At 40.2% G+C, this 23,481-nt stretch overlaps 2 protein-coding genes across 15 annotated transcripts in view; one reads left to right on the top strand and one right to left on the bottom strand.

Moving 5' to 3' along the window:
* MTHFD1 (methylenetetrahydrofolate dehydrogenase, cyclohydrolase and formyltetrahydrofolate synthetase 1) overlaps positions 1-8,047 on the bottom strand; it is a 60,735-nt gene extending 52,688 nt beyond the window's left edge. Inside the window, exon 1 of one of the 2 annotated variants that reach the window (XM_061429104.1) lies at positions 7,796-8,047. In XM_061429104.1, coding sequence (XP_061285088.1) covers positions 7,796-7,836 — 41 coding nt within the window. In that variant the 5' untranslated portion in view covers positions 7,837-8,047. Of the gene's footprint in view, positions 1-2,190; positions 2,255-7,795 lie in introns of those variants that run through there. The other variant, XM_061429105.1, reaches the window with a different exon arrangement.
* LOC133254818 (coiled-coil domain-containing protein 170-like) overlaps positions 8,048-23,481 on the top strand; it is a 38,886-nt gene continuing 23,452 nt past the window's right edge. For 4 of the 13 annotated variants that reach the window (XM_061429120.1, XM_061429113.1, XM_061429111.1 and 1 more), the window contains exons 1-4: positions 8,139-10,081; positions 15,900-16,038; positions 22,103-22,123; positions 22,878-23,006. In XM_061429120.1, the coding sequence (XP_061285104.1) occupies positions 9,975-10,081; positions 15,900-16,038; positions 22,103-22,123; positions 22,878-23,006 (396 nt within the window). In that variant the 5' untranslated portion in view covers positions 8,139-9,974. Of the gene's footprint in view, positions 10,082-10,550; positions 11,593-15,706; positions 16,039-22,102; positions 22,124-22,877; positions 23,007-23,481 lie in introns of those variants that run through there. The other 9 variants (XM_061429110.1, XM_061429109.1, XM_061429116.1 and 6 more) reach the window with 9 other exon arrangements.

The raw sequence follows: 23,481 nt of genomic DNA, 5'->3' as shown, positions 1-23,481 counted from the left end.
AGTACAGTATTGCTGGACTTTACGTCTTTCAAAACATCAGGCGACCAGATTCTTACGTGTAATTACACACTAATGTGTTGGGAAGTAATCCAATTTTTAAAAATAAATCTGTAAGCCCAACGAAACACAACTACATCTGGCCTCCAGGGTACCATTGTGTAATCCCCAGCTGGCAGCAAGAGTTATGAGACGTGATGGAGTGGCCCCAAGTCTCAGGATCTGCAAGCAAGGGCCCAACACCCAGAATTAGTCCTATTTCAGGACTGTCTAACCACAGATCTAAATGTTAGAGCAGATGACATTCAGCAGGCCTCTGGGTCAGCATCCGAGGGGAATGTGGAAAGAGTGTAGAAAATACTGGGGTCTCCACCAGGAGAAGAGGAGAGGCCAACAGCTCTTAGCTGAGAAAAGGCTTAGAGACCTGATCTTTCTGCTTTTAGAGAAGACTAAAGGACAGTCTCGGAGAAGGCGATGGCACCCTACTCCAGTACTCTTGCCTGGAAAACCCCATGGACGGAGGAGCCTGGTAGGCTACAGTCCATGGGGTCTCGAAGAGTTGGATACAACTGAGTGACTTCACTTTCACTTTCATGCATTGGAGAAGGAAATGGCAACCCACTCCAGTGTTCTTGCCTGGAGAATCCCAGGGACGGGGAGCCTGGCGGGCTGCCGTCTATGGGGTTGCACAGAGTCGGACACGACTGAAGCGACTTAGCAGCAGCAGCAGCAAAGGACAGCCTTGGGTAGGAACGGCTTAGGTCCAAAAGGCTTCTTACTTACTAAGCAGAGGTTAACATCCAAAGGAAAAATCATTTATCTTAAATCATGCAAGGCGGTGAACTCTCCTCCCCATAACACTGGCAGGATCATAGCCCCACCTCCTTCAAATCTTTGCCTACAAGTCCCTTTTATAATGAGTATGAGGTTAATTTCCATATTCAAAATTATAATTCCCGTTAATCAGAAGTCTGCCCCTCTTCCCTGCCCTGGTTTTGAAAGGCTTTGGCAAAACCTTTAACAAAAACACTCCCTATTTCCTGAGGCACATCAAGCAACAGCAACCCAAAGCTATACTTCTCCTGCCCAGGCTTGAAGGCAAGAACTTTTCAGCAAGTGGGAAAAAAAAAAAAGTTTAGCTAACAAAGGAGGGTGGTTTGACTGGTCTTCAATCTGTCAAAAATGACTGTGACTCTGAAAATGATTTTCTGAGGTGACTCAGTTTGATTCATTCATCTTTTAAAAGGGAGAGCCAAATCTAGCCAGTAAAAGATTGCAATTCCTTTTAGCAGGCAAATAAAAAGCCCTTGGAGAGGAAGGAAAATAGGCTGATGAGGGTCTGCCACTAGCCTTAGAACTCTTGGTCAAACAAGTCACTTCTGGCTGCAGTTTCATAAACTGCAACATGGAGGAAGCGGTGATCTGGGTATCGGACAAATCCTGCCTGTGGCACGGTTAGTTGCCCTCTCCCTTAAGGTCAAAGGCTTACAGGGTGCCAGGAGCCACCTTATGGGAAATCATCAAGGTGGGGGAAACTCACAAAGCAGAGATGCAATGGCCTTCTGCCCTGTGGATCAGATGTCAGAAGGTACAGCTGTAACCAGAGAAGCACACAGGACTTCTTCAGAGAACCTCATATACTCGTTTAATCCTCTCGGCAACCTCAGGAGATAAACACCATCATCATCGCCCCCACTATGCAGAAGTGGAAAGTGAGGCTGACTGACTTGCCCAAAGCCACACAAGGCTGTAATGTTTACCCTATCCAGCCTCTCCAGGAGTCAGCTGGAGAAGGGAGCCTGTTCCCTCCACTCCAGGGACCCTCCTCTGTGCCAGGACAGCCTGATATCCCTTCTTCCAGAGGCTTCTTCATGCAAATGGGGATATAAACAGGGACTATGTACCTCTACTCAAAGCCCCTTGTCCAAATTCCAATCTGCCTTATCCCCACACTCCTGGTGGGTGAGGACAGATACATGTTCTTGGATGATAAGCCCTAGCAAAGATTTTGGCTGGTGCCATGGTCACATAAATGACTGCTAGTCCAGACTGCCACAGTCCACCTACAACACACCCAATAGCCTGACTGGGTGGCCTAGTGAAGAACCAGTGGAAGGCCCCACTTTCAGGAACTCCTGCTTGCTCTCCTGCACAGGCTCTCAGACTCAAGCCAAGGTTGAGATTGATAGTCACCGTTCCATGGAACTTCCAAAAGGTCCACACTCTGGAACTTGTTACAGGTAAATCTTTTCAAGCACAAAAAGGCCTACAGGTACTTTACCTGCAGGACAAAATGAAAAGCTTATCAATTTCACTGTGGTGAACAAACTCTTTTTACAGAAAATAGTTCTTCTAGCCCTGTAGCTAAACATATAATCAAGGTTCCATTTTATCTTTGAACAGTAGCATACATTCTAATTTTAAGGCTCAAGATGATAAACCAGCGTTCACAGATACAGTTTGGATAAATACAAACGTCATCTGTTTATTCAACATGTACTAAGTACCAATTTATTGTAACTTAACTATGTGCCAAGGACTGCTCTAAATGCTCTACAAGTAATGACTCATTTAATTTAACAATCCTATGAATTAGGTGATCAACATACAGATGAGAGGGCTTCCGAGGTGGCATTAGTGGCATTTGAAAAGAACCCACCTGCCAATGCAGGAGACATGAGATGCAGGTTCAATCCCTGGGTTGGGAAGATCCCCTGGAGGAGGGCATGGCAACCCACTCCAGTATTCTTGCCTGGAGAATCCCATGGACAGAGGAGCCTGGTGGGCTACAGTCCACAGGGTCGCAAAGAGTCAGATACAACTGAAGTGACTTAGCAGGCACACACGCATACAGATGAGGATGTTAAGGCAGTAGGTAAACGAAGTCACCCAGTGATCCTGGAGGGAGCACTCCGTGACCTCCCACAGGAATCTGTGTTACCGGCATATCAACAGGGTCTGCTCCACCCATAACTCAGAGCACCTTCTCTTGGTGGCCTGACAAGGGGCAAACCATCTGTCTCTTCACAACCGGCCTTTCTAGAAGGAAGGCTTAATCAAGAGACTTAATCCCTCCAGGGAAGTAACAGGCTCAACTGCAAAAGGAAAGTTCAAATAAATTTGTACAACATTTCATTAGGCCCCTTTGAAAAGCGAATGGTGGTTCGCTTCTGGTCTAACAGCTGTTATTAGGGTAGTTTTTTGACACTGTCTATTTTCCACCCTTTGTATCATTTCTTTAGGAGCTCCTCCCTGAAGCCAGGGGGCGCTCTCACCACCAAGGTCAGTGCACTTTCACTCAGCCTCCCCACTCACCTTCAGCTTCTCTGAGGCCATCACTGCTGACCCCAGGGCAGTCATTTAATAACTGGCGAGGTCAAAGTTCCATGGCACAGGCTGTGTTTTTGGTGAAGAATCCTCTTCTCTGTAACACTGGCAGGCTCACAGCCCCACCTCCTTCAAACCTCTGCTAATAGGTTCCTCTTACGCTCTCATGTTCAAAATTACAAACCCCATACCCCCACGCCTCAGAAATCTCCATCCCCTTCCCCGCACTGGTTTTCTCTTTGGCGCTTCTCACTACCTCACACCCTGCTTTAACGAGTTTTACCATCTTCATCTACCCCTCAGGGCACAAATTCTACCAGGGTAGGGATGCGGGCTGTCTTGATGACTGTTATACTCTTGTGGCTTTGAAGAGTACCTGGCAGATAGGAGGCACACAGATATTTACTGAATGAATAAATATCCCCAAAGACACCTTGGTCCCTAACCCTCAGATCTCCCCCAGTGTTCAAATCCAGGCTACAACCTTGGAAACTCCCCTAAGGAAGAAATGGAAGTGTTCCTTCCAAAGAGACGCAACTGGCAAACAGATCCAGGTTTCCCACAGGCAGAGAAGACATTTGGAATGATGAACTCTGCCCAGTCCTGGCTACCAGAAAAGGAGAAGTAAAAGTAAAAGTAGACAAAGTCTAGGATGACCTTCTCAGCAGAACTGGAGGCATGGCAATGAGAGGAAGACTAGTGTAAAGAAAAAAAAAATCACTTATGAAATTCCTTTTAGGGAAAGTGATAAGCACTTGATGGTGAGAAACACCATGTACTGGGTGAAGACCCTGATTCTAAATCAGCCTCTGCCGTTAACCAGTCGAGCAACCTTTGGCCAAATCATATCACTTTTCTTGCCTCAACTATTTCCTCAACCGCAGGATAGGATGGGTGTGAACTCTATTTTAGAGAATTTCTCACCATGGGATTCTTGGTCTGCCCCATTCTTCCTCCCCCGTCAAAGAAGAAAGCAAAGTGTTATAATTCAAACACTACATCAGGACAGAATCTGCCCAGGGAACTTGACATTTTGCAAGTTTGTCCTGAGAGAGACTTCACAGGAATCTGATCTGCAAATCTGGGGAATGAGGAACCCTTCGCCTGGACCCCAGGAACCCTGGCTGCACTTACTTTCCTCTGAAGAGTGTCCCTGGCCCAGGAAAAGAGGGAAGGTAGGGACACCCTGCAGCCCCACGAGCTCAAGCTCTAAGACCCACACCTTCTTGTTCAGGACGCCAAGAGTCCCAGGCCTGCCACAGCCTCAGCACTTGGAGCTGAGGGACTGCACTACTGCATGAACCAAGCAGGCTGTCCCCCCTCTACAGCTTCTCCTCTCTGCTGTGAGCTCTACCTGCTCCTGGATTCAAGCTCTCCATGAAAGTCAAGGTGCCATGGCTGCGTCTGAAAGAGCCATTTTATGAGTACATTAAAGAAAAATCCTCTGTAAGCACAGAGTCCTTAGTCTTAGTGCTTGTTTATGAATTGTATTAGGCGGAATGATCTGATTGCTCAACCATGGGCAGTGTAAAAGGTCAGCTATGTGACTTCTGAGCAGACGAGGGAAAGGAATCCTTCCAGTACCTGGAACAGTCCTTTTCAGATCACTGCCATTCTCCTCTTCAATTATGAAACTTGGACTTAAGAGTTAAAGTGAAGTCACTCAGTCGTGTCCAACTCTTTGTGATTCCATGGACTGTAGCCTACAAGGTTCCTCCATCCATGGGATTCTCCAGGCAAGAATACTGGAGTGGGTTGCCATTTCCTTCTCCAGGACATCTTCCCGACCCAGGGATTGAACCTGGGTCTCCTGCATTGCAAGCAGATGATTTTCCTGTCTGAGCCACCAGGGAAGCTCAACCTAGGAGTTAAGGGTTTAGATAAGTGGTCACGATGCATTAGAATCACAGGATGAGCTTTTAAAAGATTTTAAAAATATTGAGTCCAGTGGTTTATTGCTAGCAACTACAATTAAATCAGTCTAGTGTAGGTACCAAGCATGAAGTGCATATGTGCAGGTGCTCAGTTGCTCAGTCGTGTCCTACTCTTGTGAACCCATAGATGGTAGCCCGCCAGGCTCTTCTGTTCATGGGATTTCCCAGGCAAAAATACTGGAGTGGGTTGCCATTTTCTCCTCCAGGGAATGAACCCTCTCACATACCTGCACATGCACAAAACTATCTTGGAAAAGATTGGCAATTTCTACTAAAACTGTTCATATATGTGTCCTATTACTCTGCAATTCTACTCTTCGGGATCTAACCAACAGAAATGTATATATTATATGCTCCACCAAAAGACATGTAAAAGAATGCTCATAGCACTATTCAATATTCATAATCAACCAAAATGAGAAACCAAAATGTACGTGAATAAGTAAATAGTGGCATATTCACATAGAATACAAAACAGCAACGAGAGTTAATGAACTACAGCTACATGTAACATGAAATAATTTCAGAAATACAGGGCTGATTGAAAGAAACCAGACACATAGAAGACTTTATACTACTTGATGTCATTTATATAAAGATCCAAAACAAGCAACACTAACCTGCAGTGTTGGAAGTCAGACAGCGATTACCTTTGTTGGAGGGTGGTGATGGGATGGGAGTGAGAGAGGAGTTTCTGGAGAGCCAACAATGTTATTTCTCGCTGAGTGCTACTGAAGTTTAGCAGTGAAAAACTCATTGAGCTATATACCTATGACAGGTGCACTTTTTTGTACACGTTCATATGTAAATAAAAAGAATTAACAAAAACAAAAAGCTCCCCAAGTGATTTTAATTTGAGAACCACTAAAATAGGTCTCAAGGCAACTATCACTGTCAAAAAGATAATGAATCAATCACTTCTGTATACATTAACTAATTACCAATTGTTAACAGCTAACATGTATTGAACACTTATTCTGTACCAGGAACAGTTCTAAATTCTCTTCAGTTAGAAACTCATTCAATTCTCTTAATAATTCAAAGTCCTAGATATTATCTTTATTTTACATTTGAGAAAATTTTGGCACAGAGAGGTTAGCTAACTCACTTAATGCTAAAAACCTAGTAAGGAGTGAAAGGTTTCCAGGTGTTATGGATACAGACAGAAATAAGGTGATGCACATATCTGCCCTTATGGAGCTTACAAACATATTTAATTTGCTCTCTACTCAAACCAAAACATATCCAGTGAGCACCTATTCTCAGTAGGCTGCCAAGAAGCAAACCTAAATTATCTCTTCAGCCTCTCTAAAACGAAGATTTTATCAAGAAAAGCCTCTGATTAAGGGAGTGGGTTTGAACATAAGCAACCAAACAACAAATATCAAGCACAAGCAATGCAATTTAGGAAATCACATGCAGAAAAGAGCTCAAATGTTAAGTACTGTGATTTCTAATCTAGAAGTTCCGGGTTCCTCCTCACCACTGTGAGAGATCCACCATCATCCAAATTACATCTCACCTTCTTTGTTCCCCTCTACCTTCCAGGAAACAATCATTATGGCTGAAGGTGGGTTTCACCACCAGTGACTCTATAATTCGTTCAAAAACCTGTACACACAAAATTAGGGCTTCATGGGGCAATTATTGTTGCCAGCTGCGGCTGTCACTAAATAACAGGTGAAGTCCAAGGTCCCAAGAAAAACCTGCAGGTGGATCACAGAAAATATATCCTTCCCTCTTCTACTTTCATCTCTTCCCCTCACTCCACTCCGGTCAACTCTCAAAACAAAAAGCTGCCAGGTGTTACTCCCAGGGAATTAAGGCTGGCAATCATATCCACTAATTAAGCATCCAGATTTCCCGGTAGAGTAGAAATGGCAGAGCTCAAAAGGAATGTAAAATATTGTCAGGACTCAAGAGCCAAACCAGAAAGTAACTCTAGGGTCAGGACACAGGAGATAGCTGTTAGAGGAGCATGAAATTGAGGGGGAAAGAAATGTTTATTAGATTTCACTTAGCAAATGATGACTCTGGGGTAGTAGGAAAAAGCTATGATCTTGGATGGAGACCCTCTGACACTAATCAGCCTGGTAAACTTGTAAAGTCTTGCTACCTCATTAATCTCAGTCTCCTCCCCTCCAAATTACCGGGGAAGGGAAGTAACTGGATTTCTGAGTGGGATGCTGCAGGCAACCCAAACATACTCTTCTGGCAGCTGCACTTCTGGGAGAATAGTTGTCGGGCTGAGGAAGAGAACTTGTCCCAGAAGCAGAGGAGCCAGCAGGCACGGCCACCAGGAACCCAATCTACAAACGCAGATCATGTCCGGGGCGCATTTTTTTGGTTTCAGAGACCCAGTCTTCAGGGGTGAGGGGTTCAAGACAAAGTCCTCGCTACCCACTCCGCTGGCCTGACTTGCGCCATAAGTCTCCCTCCCGCAAAAAAAAAAAAAAAGTCCTTGGGAACCTACACACCCTGCTCACAGTCCTCGCCTCCAAACCCAACACGCCCTAACAACAAGGACAGGTGCTTACGCGGAGACCACCTTCCCGTTCAGGATTTCCGCCGGCGCCATGACCTTTAAAAGTCCGCCGCTCACAATGGACACCAACAAAATCGAGGTTCGACTCGCTCCACTGCTGCGCGGGACAGCCCAACACACGTGTCTAGGGACCGCGCAGGCCGACACTTCTACTGCGCCTGCGTCCCCGCCTCCACACACAACGGATGAGAATGCGCGTGCGCAGTCCAGACGGACGGAGGACCCTTAGGCAGCTTAGAGCTGAGGAGTAGAGGGTTTGAAGTGCAGCGGGAATTTGAGGGACCTCTGTGTAGACTGGCTGGAGGACATGATTGGCTGCTGGAAGGATTTTTTTTTTTTCCAGAATGCGCCATCGTGTGGGCGGGGATCCAGCTGAATTGGGAATCAGCCTAGAATCCAGACCTTAGGGGGCGGAGTCGAGGCACAGGTTAGCGGGAGACCAGTTTGGCGGGCGCGGGAGGGCAGCGCCGGCTGAGGGCGTGGAATCTGTGCTGTACCATTCTTACCGGGTTCCCGCGTAGGGAGCTTGGAGGCGCCGGGCTGGCTTGCAGGTAGACCTGCGGAATGTGGGGAGGCATCCGGCGTTCTCGTACCGCAGCGCCCCCGTCCTTCCCCCCCCACCCCCACCCCGGCGTGGTCAGACTGAGGTCGCGGTCCCCACCCTCATACTGAATCGGAGAGTCTGGGTGGCGCCCCTGACTTCTTTTCAAGTCTTCTCAGGCGAATCTGATGCTTGGCCAAGGTTGAAACCCAGCCCGCTGTTTCAGACCCGCGTAGCTGGAGCGCCATGTTGGCTCCCTCAGGGTCCGGGTAACCCCCAGGACAGCCATTGCAGGGAGGGTGGTCAGCTTTGCAAGTCTAGGTTTTATCAGATGCCCACACACAGATCTGGGGTTGGAGAAAGGACAAGGGCCTTGCAGAACTGTGTGGCCTTGTGACCTCAAGGGCGGACACTCTTGGAAGGCAACTGGGATGTTTAGAAGGACGAGTTCTGCAAGTTTCTGATTGGTTCCAGAATCGTCCCACAGATACTAAAGTCCGCAAGTGCTGAAGTCCGTTATAAAGAAACAAAGTAGTGTTTATGTATAACCGAGGCACATACTCCTGTGTAAATTACATCATCTGTAGATTACTGATACCGTGTAAATGCTATATAAATAGGTGCTGGTATGCTTCAAATTCAAATTTTGCCTTTGGGCACTTAATGGAACTTTTAAAATTTTTGACCAGGCTTGGCTGACAGAGCAAGTGGAACCCAAAGATAGTAGAGGGCCAACTATATAATAACCTAAAAAATGTAAGGACCTCTGAAGGCATACTGTTACGTTATAGTCCATGTGAACAACAGATGAAGAGAAAAATATGTTCCCTGAAAATTATGGGTAGTGAAAGTTTTGTGTTTATAATGCCAAATAGATATTGACTGCAACTGTCTGGTTTGCTGAGAAAGATGACATAAACCCCGAATTGCAGACTGAGAAATAGAATTTGAAGGATAATTTTCAAAACTGCATAGCTGTTGCTGGAATAGGGACCAAACCTGATTGTTTAAAATATGTTGCCTTTGCCACTTTAACAGCCTGGTTTTCAACTATGATATCTCTGTGTGACCTGTACAATTCATTCACTGAGCAAATAGTTATTGAGTGGCTACTGTGTCAACAACAGAGAGACACTGCTCTAGGTGATAGGGATACCACGGTGAACCAATTAATTCCCCACCCCCACTTCCCAGCTAATATTCTGGGAGTCAATGGTCAAAGAAATATGTACTCTAATTTTAGATATTAAGAAATACCATGTTTTACCAATAGACAAGCTAAGAGGATACGGAATGGTGGTGGGAGGCAGGAGAGTGCTGTTTTAGAAATGTGTTAAGAGGAAATTCCCTCTGGGGAATCTGAGGTGCGGAAACCTGAATGAAGAGAGGAAGTTAGGGTATAAGAGAAAAAACCAAGGATTTGGTTTGAGCAGCTGAAAAGGTGAAGTTCCATTACTGAGCTGAAATAAGTTTTTAGATGCATCTTAGATGTCTGATATTTATATAAATGAGATCTGCGATATTTGAATCCATGAAATTGGAAGTGTGCCCAAGACAGGAATGAGTGTAGGTAGAGAGATGACTGAAGACTGATACCTAGGACACTTCAGTGTTTAGAATTCAAGGAGATATGAAGAGAAACCAGGAAGGAATACTGAAAAGAGTCCAGCGTGTTATGAGAAAAACTTTGAGAGCATGCAGCCTTAGAAGACAAGAAAGTGTTTCACAGGAAAAGAGGTAACTAATTCTTCCAAATATATTGCAGGTTGGTCAAATGAGATAAAGACTGAGAATGGATCATTTTACAGAGAATAAAAAGAAAAAATATTTTTATTCAAATGCTGTTAATGGCAGTTGCTTGAAAAAAATGTGTATCCTTTCTGCAGAAGTACCATTTTTACAAAAATACTGAGGGTTATTTGAGAATATCTATCAAAACTTTAATGTGGGCTTTCTTTGATCTTGTAAGTCCACTTCTAGAAATTTACCCTAGAGTAATAAGTACATGTATACACAAAGATATATGTATAAGAGTGTTCCTCACAGCATCAATGTCAATAGCAAAAAGCAAATCTCCATCAGGATGGATGAAGTTGTTAAGCAATGGATATACATCTATAGATGCTGTGTAAGATAGCTTTCATAAATTATTAAATCATCAAGGCAGGTTATCCAGTAAAATGTGTAATATGATTTCTATTAATATATTCAAAGTAGACTGTCTCTGATTACGTTACCAAAAATGACCCCTCACTTAGCTACTTGTTACTATCACAATAGCCTATTTTATTCACAGCACTTATCACTATCTAAAATGATTTCATTTATTTAGTTCGCTATCTTTTCTTTTTCCACCAGAATTTTAGCTTTATTAGAAATTCCCTGTCTTGTTCATGGTTATGTTTCTGCTGCTTAGGGATGTAATTTTTAAAATCTAGTTTTAGAGGAAAAAAAGGATATTTCTAATTTTCCTGGTTTAGTTATTAACTCTTACTCTCATACTTATTAATACTACTTATTTTAGCCCTACCTCATTTTTATTCACACTAGGATTACCTGTGTAGATTTTTTAAAATATTTATGCTTAGACCCCACTGTAGACCAATTAAGTCAGAACTTGGGGTAGTGTCAGAGTATCAGTATTTTTTGAAGTTGTCTTTGAGATTTTAATGGGTGGACAGGGCTGAGAACCACTAGATTAGATGATATTTGAAATATAAATATAGTGATTCTAATATCAAGAACACATAATAGGGACATGCTTTCTTAGAATACCAGTTTTTCAAACAAGTCATGTTTTGCTTTTACTGTGTTCCATAGTAGATGGAGTCATCATTTTTCTCCTCCTTTCAAAGTACTTCTTTGTTTATTAGGTGTAGGTGTTTGACCTATTCCAAGAATTTCACAAAAGAAAGACCCAAAATATGAATTTCACCTTTGCTGGAATATTTACTTTTGGTGGGATTACTTTCCTAAGAGTTTGCTAAGTTCTCTCATGCTTGATGAAGCCACTTTATGTTTTTCACTTCATTAATTAGGAAAATAAAGACTCACAGGCCTTACTTTATCACTTTAGAAGGTCCCTTTGCTATTCCCTTGACCTCTGTGATGCGTTGACCTAGCAACAGCTCCTTTGATGTACAAACATTCTTTTGGCAAATAGTGCAGGGCAGTCCCTCATATTGAACAATTCAGATTTCTTCTGGGAACTGAACTTGGAATTGGAATTTTCTCTTGTGCCTGATATGGTAAACATTTATGGTTTTTACTTTCTACTAAATGAAGCATAGCATACTGTATTTTTCTAATGTGAATATTGATAAATCTTACGAATGTTGTGAAAGAATTCAGTAGTTATGTACAGACCTAAAATCATAGAATAATTGTGTCATATGGCTGTATTTTATTTTTCATTTGAGACTTCTATTATATTTTTATTATATTTTTGTAAGGTAAATTTGGAAGAACAGTATTATCACTTATATGAGTTAACTTTGTATTTAAGAGTGGTGTTTTGTTTTTTTCCTGTTGGGTTCTTTAGTTGTTCAAACTGTGTTTTGGGGGCCTAGTATGTTCAAGCTGGTTTTAGAAAAGGCAGAGGAACCAGAGATCAAATTGCCAACATCCGCTGGATTATGGAAAAAGCAAGAGAGTTCCAGAAAAACATCTATTTCTGCTTTATTGACTATGCCAAAGCCTTTGACTGTGTGGATCATAATAAACTGTGGAAAATTCTGAAAGAGATGGGAATACCAGACCACCTGACCTGCCTCTTGAGAAATCTATAGGCAGGTCAGGAAGCAACAGTTAGAACTGGACATGGAACAACAGACTGGTTCCAAATAGGAAAAGGAGTATGTCAAGGCTGTATATTGTCAGCCTGCTTATTTAACTTCTGTGCAGAGTACATCATGAGAAACGCTGGACTGGAAGAAGCACAAGCTGGAATCAAGATTGCCGGGAGAAATATCAATAATCTCAGATATGCAGATGACACAACCCTTATGGCAGAAAGTGAAGAGGAACTTTAGCCTTGTGATGAAAGTTAAAAGAGGAGAGTGAAAAAGTTGGCTTAAAAAGCTCAACATTCAGAAAACAGAGATCATGGCATCTGGTCCCATTGCTTCATGGGAAATAAATGGGGAAACAGTGGAAACAGTGTCAGACTTTATTTTTTTGGGCTCCAAAATCACTGCAGATGGTGATTGCAGCCATGAAATTAAAAGACGCTTACTCCTTGGATGAAAAGTTATGACCAACCTAGATAGTATATTCAAAAGCAGAGACATTACTTTGCCAACAAAGGTCCGTCTAGTCAAGGCTATGGTTTTTCCCGTGGTCATGTGTGGATGTGAGGGTTGGACTGTGAAGAAAGTTGAGTGCCGAAGAATTGATGCTTTTGAACTGTGATGTTGCAGAAGACTCTTGAGAGTCCCTTGGACAAGGAGATCCAACCAGTCCATTCTAAAGGAGATCAGTCCTGGGTGTTCATTGGAAAGACATGCTGAAGCTGAAACTCCAGTACTTTGGCCACCTCATGTGAAGAGTTGACTCATTGGAAAAGACTCTGATGCTGGGAGGGATTGGGGGCAGGAGGAGAAGGGGATGACAGAGGATGAGATGGCTGGATGGCATCACCGACTCGATGGACGTGAGTTTGGATGAACTCCAGGAGTTGGTGATGGACAAGGAGGCCTGGTATGCTGTGATTCATGGGGTTGCAAAGAGTCGGACACGACTGAGCTGAACTGAACTGAGTATGGAATGATAGAGATAAACCAGAAATAGATTCTGCTCTTAATGTAGCTTTAATGTAGTAGGAGAGATCAGATTTTTACCTCATACAATATTGAATGACATAACAATCAAAGGAAATGCATAGATCATATACTTTTAAGAATTAGGAAGAGAGAGAGATTATTCTCACCTTGCATGAATCAAGGAAGGAGATGGTACTTGAGATACTGTAAGATTAGTTCATGCTTCTGGGAATATATTTTGGCCCACATAGTACCTTGTTTCTTAGAAGCAATATAAATGAAACTCGTAAGTTGTTTTTAATAGAGCATAAGATTCATAAAATGGTAAAGAAATTTTTAAAAAAAGAAGAGGATAGGATTCTTAAGAAAACCTTTGTCTCCAGTATGATCCTTGTTCCAGGACTGAGGAGCAGTTTATTCCTCCTTTTCAGTTCACCAAAACTTAAGTGAGTTCAGTTCAGTTGCTCAGACGTGTCCAACTCTTTGCGACACCATGGACTGCAACAAGCCAGGCCTCCCTGTCCATCGCCAACTCCCAGAGTTTACTCAAACTCATGTCCATTGAGTCGCTGATGCCATCCAGCCATCTCATCCTCTGTCGTCCCCTTCTCCTCCTGCCTTCAATCTTTCCCAGCATCAGGGTCTTTTCCAGTGAATCAGTTCTTTGCATCAGGTGGCTGAAGTATTGGAGTTTCAGCTTCGACATCAGTCCTTCCAGTGAATATTCAGGATGGACTGCTTGGATCTCCTTGCAGTCCAAGGGACTCTCAAGAGTCTTCTCCAACACCACAGTTCCAGCTTGTGCTTCTTCCAGTCCAGCGTTTCTCATGATGTACTCTGCATATAAGTTAAATAAGCAGGCTGACAATATATAGCCTTGACGTACTCCTTTTCCTATTTGGAACCAGTCTGTTGTTCCATGTCCAGTTCTAACTGTTGCTTCCTGACCTGCATACAGATTTCTCAAGAGGCAGGTCAGGTGGTCTGGTATTCCCATAGAGGAATTTTCCAGAGTTTGTTGTGGTCCACACAGTCAAAGGCTTTGACATAGTCAATAAAGCAGAAGTAAATGTTTTTCTGGAACTCTCTTGCTTTTTCGATGATCCAACAGATGTTGGCAATTTGATCTCTGGTTCCCCTGCCTTTTCTAAATCCATCTTGAACATCTGGAAGTTCATGGTTCACATACTGTTGAAGCCTGGCTTGGAGAATTTTGAGCATTACTTTGCTAGCATGTGAGATGAGTGCAATTGTGTGGTAGTTTGAGCATTCTTTGGCATTGCCTTTCTTTGGGATTGGAGTGAAAACTGACCTTTTCCAGTTCTGTGGCCCCTGCTGAGTTTTCCAAATTTGCTGGCATATTGAGTGCAGCACTTTCACAGCATCATCTTTTAGAATTTGAAATAGTTCAACTGGAATTCCATCACCTCCCATTAGCTTTGTTCATAGTGATGCTTCCTAAGGGCCACTTGACTTCTCATTCCAGGATGTCTGGCTCTAGGTTGATGATCACACCATCACGATTATCTGGGTCTTGAAGGTCTTTTTTTGTATAGTTCTGTGTATTCTTGCCATCTCTTCTTAATATCTTCTGTTTCTGTTAGGTCCATACCATTTCTGTCCTTTATTGAGCCCATCTTTGCATGAAATGTTCCCTTGGTATCTCTAATTTCCTTGAAGAAATATCTAGACTTTCTAATTCTATTGTTTGCCTCTATTTCTTTGCACTGATCACTGAGGAAGGCGTTCTTTAAGTCTATTCTTTGGTTCTTAGAAAAGGAATTGATATAGTAATGATTTTAAGTATCGAATAATTAAAATGAGGAAGAGACTAAAGTTTCATTAGAGATATTTGTTCTTTAATAATTGTCTTCAGTATTAATAAATCTGGAATAAGTAATAGAGGAATTTCAAAATAGATTTCCAGGGTTAGTAAAGAAAACCAGGGTTTCATACTTTCAGCTCAATATTCTTCAGCTCACACCCTCTTGATATTTTTTGTTCTGGAACTATTCCATTTTCTGGGAGATACCACCAGCAAAGGAAACTCATACCCTATTTGCATGCAGCCCTCTCAGTGCACAGTTTCTAAATGCCACATTTCCCCCACTAGAGTTCATTCTCTGATCTTAAAAAAGAAATCTCCATCTTATTGCTTAATAAAATATATAGATAATAATTTGGAAGGTGTCTTTCTTCTATTTCTCTTATTGAAAAGAAAGATAATACATGAACTGGGTAGGGAAAATGGATTTAAGGCAGTATTGAGTTCTTAGGAAATTGAATTTATAAAATTCATAATGTGAGGTTACATTTTATGTTTCTCTGGGACAGAGCACTATGAGCTATCACATGTTACATTAACTCATTTTAGACACTAGCTTTTGACTGAATCTTGAGGGATATAGTTATATTTCCTATAGACTCAGAAATTGAAAATGAAGGAAATTTGCAAGTCAGGTATCTAAAGATATGATTCACAAGTAGCATTTAAGTATGATATAAGTGCATATGTGTATATCAGCAGGCTATTTTCAACCAGTTGTAATTTAAGCACTGTTTTGATACTGCCTTTAGAAACTAGATCTGTCTTATCTCCAAGCTACAGGTTCAGCGGGCAGCTTCTTCTGAGGTCTGGCTAAACTATAAGGATCTGACGTGGAACCTTCGCAGAGACATTGCTGTGGGCGCTGGCCAGACCTCAGCATCTTTTCCTGACCACTCTATGAAAACTCTTCTTGGAAGCACCTTGGTTCACCATTAGTAGATCTTGTTCATGCTTCTTTTATCTCCAGCATGTCAAGCCCTGTCCAGTTTTTAAACCACTCAAATCCAGGGAAGCTGGCTACTGCCCAAAGCAAAGGACCCCGCAAGGCTAAGCCGTTGGAAGTCAAACATATATCAGCTTACGCATCTCGGAAAAATAGCTCAGGGGTAAGTTGTACTCTGGGATTTATTTAATTTTTTCTGTTCTCAGGAGGAAGAGGTAAAACAGCGTCTTGCACAAGCAAGAGCTAGCAGAAAGGAAAATTCAGTTCTGTTTGCCCCCTCGCCTGTGGAGCACCCTTCCAATGCACGACTCAAGACATGAGTCAAAGATCTCACTTCCAGTTCCTGACTTAACTCTAGAACAAGGAGCAATGAAATTTCTGAATCTAATGGAACCTCGAAGTGAATTTTACTTATTTTTGCCTTTTTGGTGATTCTGATATTTCACCAAGGCCCACAGTCCCAAAACAATATAAAGGGCCTCTGAGTTAATTTGATCCAACCCTATCATTTTGCAGATTAGCAAACTGAACACTGGAAAGAGGCCACAGTGATTTAAGGGCAGAACTGAGTAGTCTGACTCTCATCACCTTTCTGTTGTCCCATATTACCCCCTTGATATACAGCCTTGTTTTATTAGGGCTGGACCCTGATGAGACTGTTTCTGGAAATTAAATACCCTCTTGGGTCAGATGATATTTTTAAGACCATTAGACAGATCCATCTATTCTTTAGCTTGTAACTCCTAGGAGATGAAGTCTGAGCTGTGGGGTAAGGATGGGGGCTTAGGGGACTGGTTTATTTCCATCCCCTATTGTCTTTAAATGAGAATAATTAACCTAGTTTCTTCCCTAGGAAAGGAAATGTATTACATTAAAAGTAAATAAGTCAACAGATGAATGGATAAAGAAAATGTGATACATGTATTCTTTAGAAGAATATTCTTCAGCCTTTAAAAAAAAGGAAATCCTGCCATCTTCAACAACATAGATGAACCTGCAAAACATTCTTACTTAGTGAAATAAGCCAAACAAAGACTAATACTACATGATCTCACTTATATGTAAAATCTAAAACAAACTTACAGAAACAGAGTGGAATGGTGATTTCCTGAGATGGTGGGAAGAAGGAAATGAGATGTTGGTTAAAGGGGACATTATTTTTGCAAGATAAATAAGTTCTGGAGATCTAATGTTCAGCAATGTGACTATGTATATATATATATATAGTTAATAATACTGTATTGTATACTTGAAACTGCCAACAGTTTAGATCTTAAATGTTCTCATCACAAAAAAAAGAAAATGGTAACTGTGTGAGGTGATGGATATATTAATTAGCTTGATTGTAAAGATTATTTCACAATGTATACAAATATGAAAACATTGTCACATACTTTATATATAATTTTAATTTTCAACTATACCTCTAGAAAGATGGGGAAAAGAAGTAACTGATACAATGAAGAAGGACATTGTTCTACAATCTCTAACTCATTTAAAGTGCATAAATGCTCATAAATACCTCTGGGAATATAAAAAATTGTTTTATCATTTTCCACAAGTTTTAACACCATAAAATATATATTTAAATATTGGTATATTATGAAGTTTATAATAATAAAATTGTCTTATTATCAGCATGTCCTCATTTAACTATGAAATTTATTTTAAATCAATTGTAAAACAAAATGCTTGAGTTTGCAACAAGTAAGTTTAAAAATAGCATGTTTTCCAAAAAAAAAAAAATAGTATGCTTTCTTTGGGACTGTGTGTGTGTGTTAGTGGCTCAGTTGTGTATGACTCTTTGCAATCCCATGGACTGTAGCCCGCCACACTCTTCTGTCCATGGGATTCTCCCAGCAAGAATACTGGAGTAGCATGCCATTTCCTACTCCAAGGGGATCTTCCCAACCCAAGGATCAAACCCATCTCTTAAATCTCCTTCATTGACAGGTGGAGGCAGATTCTTTATCACTAGCGCCACCTGGGAGTGAAGTGAAGTCAAAGTCGCTCAGTCGTCTCCGACTGTTTGATACCCCAGGGACTATACAGTCCATGGAGTTCTCCAGGCCAGAATACTGGAGTGCGTAGCCTTTTCCTTCTCCAGGGGATCTTCCCAACCCAGGGATCGAACCCAGAAATCGAACCAAGATCTCCCGCGTTGCAGGCAGGTTCTTTACCAGCTGAGCTGCGTGGGAAACCAGTGCCACCTGGGAAGCCCTACGGAAAAGTATAGAGACTAATACATTTCCCTCCAAATTTGCTTTAGTAGTTCTTTTAAGAAAATAAAACTTCACTCATAAAATTGAAGACCATTTTGTAACCTCTCATCCTTCTCCGGTCTTGGGTTTCGTGCATGTGTGCATGCTGAGTCACTTCAGTTGTGTCCAACTCTTTGCCACCCTATGGACTGTAGCATGCCAGGCTCCTCTGTCCATGGGATTCTCCAGGCAAGAATACTGGAGTGGGTTGCCATGCCCTTCTCCAAGGGATTTTCCCAACTCAGGGATCGAACCTGCATCTCTTATGTCTTGTGCATTGGCAAGCGCGTTCTACACTAGCACCACCTGGAAAGCCCCTCTTGGGGTGGGTAATATAAATAAATTTAACAGTAGAATCAGACATCAGCCAGTAAGAATCGTTGCCACTCTTAGCTCTAGGGCAGGTCCTGGGGCCTCTGCTGCTGAGTGTTAGTCATCTTGGTGAAGGGAAGTGAGTGGATCCAGGGTCTGGGGTGGTGAGAGATGAGGGTGTTAGGGTAGCTACTATTACAAGTCTATGTGGAAGTACTGCTGGACCATCCTGGACCTTTTTTTTTTCCTTCTTCTTTTCGGAGATAATTTCTGAAGTAAGCGTATAGCCTTTGTGTCCATGTTTTTAATGTTTAGATATATGTGAATGCTTCTTATATTGTTTTGGCCATTTAAAAAATTACATTAATGATATTCTACTAAACCTAACTTTCTACCTTGCTATTTGCACTCAGTCTTTTTGTTGTTCAGTTGTTCAGTTGTGTCCAACTCTTTGCATTCCCATGGACTGTAGCACGCTAGGCTTCCCTGTCCTTCAGTATCCCCCAGAGCTTGCTCAAACTCATGTCCATTGAGTTAGTGATGCCATCCAACCATCTCATCATCTGCCGTCCTTTGATGTCCTTTTGTCCTCCTGCCTTCAATCTTTCCCAGCATTAGGGTCTTTTCCAGTGAGTTAGCTCTTTGCATCAGGTGACTAAAGTATTGGAGCTTCAGCTTGCATCAGTCCTTCCAATGAATATTCAGGGTTGATTTCCTTAAGGATGGACTGGTTGGATCTCCTTGCAGTTCAAGGAACTCTCAAGAGTCTTCTGCAACACCCAGTTCAATAGCATCAATTCTTTGGCGCTCAGCCTTATATGGGTGTTTTCTGTTTGTTTTTTGGTAGTCTTTTTTGTTTGTTTGTTTTATTTAATGGACTTTTAAAAAAAATTGGGAGTATAGCTGCTTTATGATGCTGTGTTAGTTTCTTTGTATAATGAAGTGAATCAGCTATACATATTCGTATATCCCCTCTGTCTTGGACCTTCCTCACACCTTCTGCTCCTGCCATCCCATTCATCTAAGTCACCACACAGAGCACCCAAGCTTAGCTCACTGTGCTATACAGCAGGTTCCCACTAGCTATCTACTTTATACATGGCTGTGGACACATGTCAATCCCAATCTCTCAATTCATCCCCTGCCCTGCCCGTGTCCATGCATCTGTCTGCTATGTCTGTGTCTCTATTCCTGCCCTGAAAATAGATTTATGTTTTTAAGAGAAGTTTTTTTTATTCATATAAATTTAGTCTGTGCGTGATAATTCCTGCATAGAATTCCAATACAAATTATATTAATATATCAATTTTTATACATTTTAATTTTTTATTATATAAGCAAGCTTCAGCGAGCTTCACATACAGCATCCCTCCTTGTTCATTTCTTCTAAACTATAAAATAAGAAAGGAATTTGAAAGAACTTATCTATAAAAATTGCAGGTTGAATATTTCTTATTTTTATAAATTAAAAGCCTAATGAAACATAATGGTTACTGTTTTTTCTTTTTGTTATTGGTGTTTGAAATCTTAGCAATATTGTGATATGTTAAGAACTTAGCACATTTTAATCAATTTGCTCTTTTGTTTTATATCTCAGGTACATTGTCGAGTTAATCATGCTTAGTTCATGGTACAATATCATCTTTCTGTACAGGGCTCCTCTTGCTTTACTTTTTCTCCATCTCCATTTCTGTCTCATCTAATACATTTGATGTATGTCTTTGGATATAGATGCATCTTTTAAAAATATGTAGTTTTGTTTTGTGAATGGATTTTTAAAAAATATACATAGGAAAGAACTATAAAATGTATATGCACAGGCTAGGTAATAAAACAAATACCTATAAACCCACCACCCAACATCTTAAAACACTCCAATACCTGAGAAGCGTCCTCTTTGCCACTTACTAACTGAATCCCTTTATTCCTACCTACACTTACAAATAGTGGCTTTTATGAGTTTTGTGTCAATCATTCTCTTTGCTTTTCTTCCAAGTTTTAGCACTTATATAAGAATCCCTAATAAATATTAATTTTATGTTTAAAAGTTTACTTAATGTAATTATACTATTTCTGTCTTTTTGTTACTTCTTTCACTTCATGAGATTTGTGTCACTTTGTGCGCATTCAGTAATGATTCTATTGTATAAAGATACCATAAATTACCCATTAAATCTTACTTGACATGTGGGTTGTTTTCAGTTTTTGCTCTTTCAAGTAACATTGATAATCTTTGCTTTTAACTGGAAAGTTTAGTCCGTTTACATTTATTGATGTTATTGATTATGTGGGTGTCTTTCTATCAGCGTATGTACAATCTACTTGTCCTGTTATCTTGTTTCCTTTTCTCTCCTATCATACACAAAACTGATTGTTTTTGTTTTGTTGTATTGCATTTATTTCTTTTTTTCTCATTTTTTTTCTACAAGTTTAAGAGTTATATGCTATATGACTATTGTTTTAATAGTATATTAGTGATTTTAAAATATATAATCAGCAAAGTTAACAGAAGTTTTTATGGTTACTCTTGAGAAATCTGAATATTTTATTATAATGCTTTAAACTGTTTTTCTCCTCTCAGTCTATATGCTTTTATTTTGTCCTGCACTGGTTCTATTCTTTATTTTCAACCCCATAAATCACAGTTTTAAAATTAATGTTTATGTAATTATGCTCACATAATATTTACTGTTATTTTTTATTCACTTTTCTTTCTTGTATCTCAGACTTTGTGAGTTCATTTTCTTTCTTTAAAATTCTCTTAAGTAAGGGCCTGTTGGTGGTAAATTCAATTTTTGTCTAAAATGTGTTTATTTTACTCTTAATCTTGGAACATAATTTAAGTAGAAATTCTGGTTGGCACTTACCTTATGTCTTTGATTTGAACAAGTAGTCCTGTCTTAGCCACTATTTTGAAATTTGAAAGTATGCTTTTGGCTAACCAAGCCATATATGAATTAGTGGAAATTTTAAGATGTAGCCCAGTTGCAGAGATGTGAAAATCTGTGCCTTTTATACTCAGTGAAAGATGATATATTTTTTATTAGTATATTACAGATGTCATTTCACTGTTTCTCAGCTTCTGTTGCTATTGAGAAGTTGCTCACCTGTCTAATTGCTATTTCTTTGTAATTATGTCCTTTCTATTATCTGTTTTTTAGATCCCTTTGATATTCTGTAGTTTCATTATGAGTGTGTTGGTAAAGAAATTTTTTTGATTTCCTTTTCTTGGGACTTGCTGGACCACTTAGATTAGTATCTTTCAACAATTCTGTAAAATGATCAAAGCATTATTTCTTCAAATATTGCCTCTTCATCATTCTATAGAATATAGCCTTCTTGGACTCCTAACAGACATATGATAGACCTTTTCATTTTAATCTCTCTGCCTTAAACTCTCTTTCTCCATTTATTTGTTCCTGTATGCTCAAAATTTTGCTTCATATTTGAGTTCACTCGTTCCTCAGCTGTGTCTAATTTGCTTTTCAATGTGTTCGTTTAGTTTTCAAATTAAAGTTATTATACTTTTTATTTCAAAAAGTTGTTTTCCAATGTTAATTCTTTGTGGTATCTTGTGACTTAGTCATATTTTCAAAAGTTCTCTTTATTTTTTAAAAACATTTAAATATAGTCATTTTGTATTCTCTTTTTCAGATCTGCATTCCTAGTATCTTGGTAAGAATAAAATTTTAAAACCTGATAACTTCAGAAAAATGCGTTTTGTTCCTTTAATACAATAAGTACTATGTGATACATTTATACACTTTTTAGGGATTTAGATGAATATATTTTACTTGGTTTCAGTTGAATCATATAAACTTTGTTCTTAGCCAGTTATGCTAATTAAATTTAGAATATTATATATACTCTTTTGGTAAGAGGAGGAGATATTGTAATACAGATAAATCTCCCTAATTTTTACTCTCAGTAAAGAGTGAAAGAAACACAAAATTGATGTTGATTTACTGAAATCAGATTTAAAAAAAAATAAATTTGTATAAGATATAAGCATAGGAATTTACTTATAATAAAAATAAAACAAATACTGGTAAATCTTTCACCAGTGACCTTAAAATAGTTTAAGGCTCTGTAAAGGCTTTATTAAGTGTGAATTAAAATTTTCTGACATTTTATGTGTGTTTTATTTTCTATACTCTCAGAAATTATGTTTATTAGATGTGCTGCATTACTCATGGCAGGTATTATAAGTTGTTAGGTAAGAATTTTTAGAGAAATATAAAGTAGACTTTTAAGTTAACATGTTACTTGCTACTTTTTGAGACCTATTTCATTTGTTAGGATACCACCTCAAAATGAATATTTTAAAGTTGTATTTTAGAGTTACTTATTTGAGTTTGTGAGCTAAAACAGTGCAGTTTTTATTATAGGGTACATGTTTAGCTGATTAATTTGAAATTTCTTTTTGTAGGCTTGTCTTAATCCACCTATTGAAGTGGTTCCCACCAGGAACCCAGTCAAGTGCAACAAAAGGGCAGCTGATTCAGTCCATCCTGACCTTGCTGGTTTGTTGGTGAAAAACAAGAATCTTTTAGCTGAGGTATATGGATTACTTGAAAATAAAACACCATGGGAAGTTATATCCTCTGTAGGGAGCGAAACATTCTGATAAAAGTCTCCAAGTTTTATCTAAACTCAGTTTTGCTTTTTTTCCCTCAATACTGAACCCTTTTATCACTGAGGGGCACTAATGTAGATCCACATCTATCTTTTACCAGAGAAATCCCTTTGGAGATGTTACATATTGCTGCTTTTGAGTGACTACTGAATGACGTAGGAACTGCCCTGCTCAAAATGTACATAATAATAATCTGCATGTGCATGCTCAGTTGTGTCCGACTCTTTGTGACCCCAGGGGCTGTAGACCACTAGGCTTCTCTGTCCATGGATTTTTCTAGACAAGAATACTGGAGTGGGGTGCCATTTTCTACTCCACGGTATCCTCCCAACTCAGGGATTGAACCTGTGTCTCTTATGTCTCCTGAACTGGCAGGCAGATTCTTTACCACTGTGCC

Source organism: Bos javanicus, chromosome 10, assembly GCF_032452875.1.
Source record: "Bos javanicus breed banteng chromosome 10, ARS-OSU_banteng_1.0, whole genome shotgun sequence".
NCBI classification, from domain to species: Eukaryota; Metazoa; Chordata; class Mammalia; order Artiodactyla; family Bovidae; genus Bos; species Bos javanicus.
This window is presented reverse-complemented; position numbering and strand designations above follow the sequence as displayed.